Genomic DNA, 6,000 nt, shown 5'->3' with positions numbered 1-6,000 from the left:
AGGCACGATTCATGATAAATTACCATCCAATCATAGCGCAGGAGGCGCGGCTTGGCGGAATACAGGGTGGGAAAAATACTAACGCCGAACCAGCGTGTGAAATGCCACATTGTGAAGACGTTGGCAAGTGAAACGGAGGGCGTGTAAGATGCTCCTTCAGCTGAACTTCTCTCTTCGTTCAACATCTCGTCCGAGGACACTGCTGTCGTTTTCCTGAACGTTTGTTGTGAAACGTTTTTCAGACACCTCGACGAGAAACTTTCCGGCTAGTTTTGTTGCTTTTTTGTGTCTCCTGAACCCGAACGGTTCCAGCAACCACTAAACATGTTCATGGACGCATCCAGATTCGTGCTGTATCTCTCAACTCTGAGCTGCTTTCTCCATAAAGTAAGTGTCACTCCTGTCATTTATAACAGTCGTATTTTCAAATACACAACTTCTACATAATTGCTTGCCTCATAATTTGAATTTAGTCTCGGTTTAGTGGCTATTGTTGGTGAGCTACACGTTATAAATTTTAAACAGTACTAAATGCTCTATGTAAAGCTTTGCGACCAGTGAATTTCAATATTTCCAATTTTACAACTTAATGTAGGTACTTCATTTGTTGTTATGTTGGTTTAACCTGGAACTGGCGAGTATCTGAAGTAACCTGCTTCAGAATTTGAATTTAGTCTCGTGTAGTCTTGTTTTTGTGGACCGTAGCCTAAAAAACGTCCCGAATCTTAAATAAAATTCTCGATGTAAAGCCATTAAACCAGTTAAGTCCTTTCAAATTTACAATTTGTGCTTTTATAGAACGTTTGTTAAGCTGTAAGTGGCTAATATCTGAGGTAAAATGCCTCAGAATTTGAATTTAAACCTCATAACCGGTTAGTAGCTGCTGTTGGTGGACTGTAGCCTATAAATACATGCATATGTTTAAACAGTACTGAATGCTCCACGTAAAGCCAGGAAGCCAGGGATGTTAAGGCTTTACAACTTGGGCTTATTCAGGATTTAATGTTGTGTTATGTTGGTATTACCTGTAATAGACTAATATTTGAGGTAACAAGCCTCATAATTTGACTTTGAGCTATTTTCAAACGTACGGTTTGTGCTTCTGCAAAGGGGTGGGCGATATGTCAAAAATATTACATCACGATACTTCAGGGCATTTTCACAATACACGATATGCATCACGATATTTAAGTTTTCTGAGCTTTAAAAAGTTGGAACAGACAAAATAGAACCTGTAGTGCAACAATGATAACAGTAATAAACTTACAACTACAATGTTTTTATTCATGCTCAGAAAAGCTTATTGTGACGTAATTTATCATAATATTGGTAAAATATCGCCATATTACCCACCCTTAGTTCTGCACAAAATCTGTGGATGTGTTACGTTGGTATAACCTGTAACTGGGTAGTATTTGAGGTAACATGCCTCATAATTTGAGTTTAGTCTAATATAAGTGGCTGTTTTTGATAGACAGCCTATAAATACAAACCTAACAGTACAAAACTATGAAGCCAGTAAGGTGAATAATCTTGTGTACAGAATTTGAAGTGTTGGTTGAACAGGTAACAGATAATATCTGAGGTTGTGCTTGACAGTTTCAATTTAGTATTAAGTATTTTTAAATGTGTAGTTTATGCTTCTGCACAATAATGTGGATGTATCATGTTGGCATATTTGAATTCTGTCTTTTTCAGTGTGTTGTTGGTAAATCGTAGCCTCTCAGTACATATTATAAATTCCATATAAATTTATGAAGCCAGGCAAGTTAAGCATTTTCAAGTTTGCAATTTTGCTTCTGCAGAATATTTGTGAATGTATTATGCTGTAACTGGCTAATATTTGATATTGATATGTTTCCTAATTTGAATTTGGTCTCATATTGCTGGCTGTTGTTGGACTGTAGCCTGTAGGTAAGCCCGTGAGGCTAAACACCTCTAAATGCTCCATGTAAAGCTATTACAGCAGAGAAGTTGACTGTTTTATGAGCATGTCGGAGCCAGGAGACTTACCTCATCAAAACTTGGCAAAAGACACTGGCACCTTTTACACAAGTAGCTTTCACACCCTGAAATAGAGGTAACAGACTCATTCTTTTCTTCATAACTTTTTTTCGATCAGTGAAGCAGTCTGGCTACCTGTCCCGGTAGTGATTAATAGAAGTGAGTCATCTTCATGGCAGTGTAGAAGGCAGGTGGGTGAACCAGGGCCATAAGGACCATAAAAAAGCACCCTGTGTATGTAAAATAATCACATTTTGAAGGTACAGAAGCTGTCAGTGCATTACAGATGAGTACAGACCAGGAAAAAAAGCTGTGGTAATTACTCACCTTCCATTAAGATCCTATTTGTATTTGATCAGTAATGCTGTTGGGCGAGCTGGTTGGAAAATGATCCTGCACATGCCAGATTGAAACATATTTCCGTTACTCTGACAGCTTGGGTTAAAGACTTGAGATGACAAATCGGTCACTTCAGCAAACTATGCCATTCGTTCTGCTCATATTCTAAATGATAGCCGACATATTTGGCATTTTAAATGCAGCGGAGGTGGAATATTTTTGGATGACGGGTGTTATCCTGGACAGATGTCTTCTTTCTAAGGTCAAACTTCTGACAGGTCTTGTTTTCAAACTGATACAATCTTGACACTTGGAATGTCAGGTTCCAGACTGAGAAATGTATACGACGGTGGTGTATGCTCCGAATTCTGATGACTTTGGATGCTCGTTTTAAAAAGATACCAATGAAACAGGGGCTATTCAGGGTAGGAGATTTGCTTAAGCCCTAGGTATACTTATAAAATTAAAGGAAATCCTGACTGGTTCAGCTTAGACTGGCATACTGAATATCAGTCCTTTTGTATCTGGTAGCATTGGTGTATTTGTTGCTAAACTGACAACAACTGTTAATTCAACATGCTCAAACCCAGCTGTTCTGCTGACCATGCTGACCATTAATGATGACAAAAACAACAGATTTCCCAGTTGCCCCTCAACCACGTTTTGAGTTTTTTAATCTGGACTCTTCTTGAATGTTCTTAAATGAACCTCAATCTGTGCTTTCAGGACCTCATAGAAACACAGTTACCCATGTGAACCCATGTAATTTGTGCTGAAATAGACTTCTCATGCTGGGTTTCTTCTCTTCCCTACTGGGATGCATAATCACACTCTTCCACCTTCAATCGATCTGTTCATTTGTTTGCGCAGTGCTCATCATTACCTTATTTTTGTCCCTTTTCTGTCATTGTCACATACCATATAAACACTACAACTCAAAAGTTTAAAATCTATTTTCAGTGAAACTAGTTTGTTGAAGATATAGAATAATTCTGTTGAGATGCTGAAACTTAACAATGTCCTAAGTTTCAACTACTCTGTTAGAAATAAAGGTTCTGTGCCGGTACATTTTTGTTTGTCAAGGTACAAACAATGTAAATGTGACTTCAAAGGTGCAACAGTGGTTTTAATGTCCAGTTGTGTACCTTAAATAAGTTTTTCCCGGTGGGGAAAGTGAGTATTTGTAGCTTTTCATAATCTAATGTTTTAAAACAGAACAATAAAATAAAAAGTCTGGAGATGAGGCGGGGTGTGTGGAGTCAATACAACTTAGAAAATATAATTTTAATGGATTATGGTACAATTATGCTCCCTGACTAAAGGTACTGAGATGTACCCTTGAGGGTACCACCCCAGTGACAAGAGGGGTACTTCCCCAGTGACAGTTTCATACCTATTTTTCTGAGAGTGGGTGAACATGTAAAAATGAATTTATTATGATGGTGGCCAGAATACTAAACCGAGCTGTAGATGATTCCATATTGATTGAGAAAGCTGTATATAGTGAGAATTAAGCTATGGTAAAATTAACTTCCCAAACTTAAATAAATATTGAATAAAACATCTTAAAAACCCTTTGATACATAGTTCATAATTTTTCAATCTACTGTATAAGTCATTAGTGAAAACATGTTCATGAACATGTTCATGAAATGAAATGTCAATGACCTGATAGGTCAGCACCATCAGCTTCAATTTATGATGTCTCAAGTGAAACTGAAACAAGAGTTCCTCAAAATACATGTTTATACAAACTACTTTTTATAATAAGCTCACTATATTTTTCCAGATTGTCCTGGAGATGGATTGGTGTATTTGGAAGATGCTGAATGCAGTTGTTTTATTCTTTCCAGGTCATTTTAAGACAATGATTTCTGTTGGAATAGCAATCAACTGGGCGGCTATGGTTATGTGTTATGAGAATTTAGGAAAAGTTCTTCAGTTGGTGAAGGCGCAGCAGGTCAGCAAGATGTAACGACAAGCTTATCAAGACTGCTGATGGTGTTGTCCAATACTTGGGAATTGGCTACCACTAAACTGGGGAGAAATAAGTAAACAAATAAATGAATTTTTTTGATGTGAGGTGAACTGCTTCGGAGTTCAGTCAAAGCATCTAATCCGAAAAGGTCTATTGGAAACCCTGCACTGGTCACGAAAATGAGCTTCAGAAATAGCCCATGGCTCACAGGGGCAGCCAGAATTGCAGGAGAGGCATAAAAAGGAGTGGAACATAAGTGTGGGAAGTTGTTGTTCATCACAACCTATACTTCACTCAGTTTATGTCCCTTTTACCTCCTTTCTGGCGCATATTGCAAATGTGTGAAATATTAAATGCCCACAGCAACTGCGCCTACTTTATACTGCACCTTTAGAAAATTCCCACTGACTCATTTGAAACTCTTACTAACTGACTCGTTTGGTTCATGACTAAATGCTTTGTTCTAACCTGCTATCCTCTTTTTGTATTCCTTACACTCTTTCATTTCCACTCTCTCTGTTCTTTTCTTCCCACTGTTATACACTTGAGACTCTTCATATTACATAAACTAGCAAAAAGGAAAATATTTCCTTCATTTGAAACGTTATATGAAGTGGGGAGAGTAGTTATGTAAATCAGTCCTGCTTTAGCTTCTGAATTCGTTCTGGCAGGCGAACCTCAACACACCTGAGGTGATTATTGTATGTCCCTTGAATTACCTGACGGAAATGTATGGGGAGTAATCATAACAGGACCTGTCACTCAAAATCGAGTTCAATGTTCACTAGACCTTTATAACAGTTACAGCAGTCTGAATGTGTGGTTACATAAATGTAAAGCCGAGAAGACACGCTGCATCCACTGCAGAAAATGATGAAAGCTCAGCATGTTGAATAACTACTAAACCTGTAGTGAAGCTGTAGTCAGATGTTATAAATGTCATCGTCTGCTTTTCAGCTATCTCTGTTTTAGTTTAGCAAGAAGAACAAACTTAACATTTTCTGGAAAACACTCTCCACTTTTACTTACCCTACACTGGTGAGTTTGTCGCATAAAAAAATAATACAATAATAACATTTGTTCTGTATTAAGATCACTTCAGCTCTACCCTTCACTACGAACACATTCATACGTTTCATTAAAATCTATTTGAACATTACAGGCCTTAACCCTTGTGTGGTGTTGTATTTTTTTAGTGTTTACCAAAAGAAAAATGAAGCGATTTATTATTATTTCAACCTCAGATTTCTTGGCCTTTGCTCATTTTCTGTGAAGAACATATAAAACAACACATTTTCAGTGACTTCACACTGTTCACCCCCTACACATTTATATTACATGTGGTGTTGGGTGAACCCACAGGGAATAAAAGTGTGGAGGTGCCGTGTGTCCCTTCACTCTGTTCTCCTCCTAGATGGCCGGCTGTTAGTGTGTGTGTGTTCGTGTACGTATGTGTTTGTATGTGTGTGTGTGTTTGTGTGTGTGTGTGTGTGTGTGTGTGTGTGTGTGTGTGAGGGTGGACAACACGGACAGGCTGCTGACTGGCTACAGCTGCTAAAGGAGAACTCTACGCTGGCCACTTGTGATATTTTAAACATCTAATATTTTTACATAAATTGTTATGCCTGTATTGATTTAAAAAAAAACAATAGTGTGGTGGATCCACCAGACCACTGAGT

At 38.0% G+C, this 6,000-nt stretch overlaps 1 protein-coding gene across 1 annotated transcript in view; it reads left to right on the top strand.

The window, feature by feature from the left end:
- The first annotated feature begins 288 nt into the window (after positions 1-288).
- vipr1b (vasoactive intestinal peptide receptor 1b) overlaps positions 289-6,000 on the top strand; it is a 117,535-nt gene continuing 111,823 nt past the window's right edge. Inside the window, 1 exon segment of the mRNA XM_036558727.1 lies at positions 289-387. Coding sequence (XP_036414620.1) covers positions 325-387 — 63 coding nt within the window. The 5' untranslated portion in view covers positions 289-324.

This window comes from Colossoma macropomum, unplaced genomic scaffold (genome assembly GCF_904425465.1).
Source record: "Colossoma macropomum unplaced genomic scaffold, Colossoma_macropomum, whole genome shotgun sequence".
NCBI lineage: Eukaryota > Metazoa > Chordata > Actinopteri > Characiformes > Serrasalmidae > Colossoma > Colossoma macropomum.
Note: the sequence above shows the minus strand (reverse complement) of the source record. Positions and strands in the feature narration are given on the sequence as shown.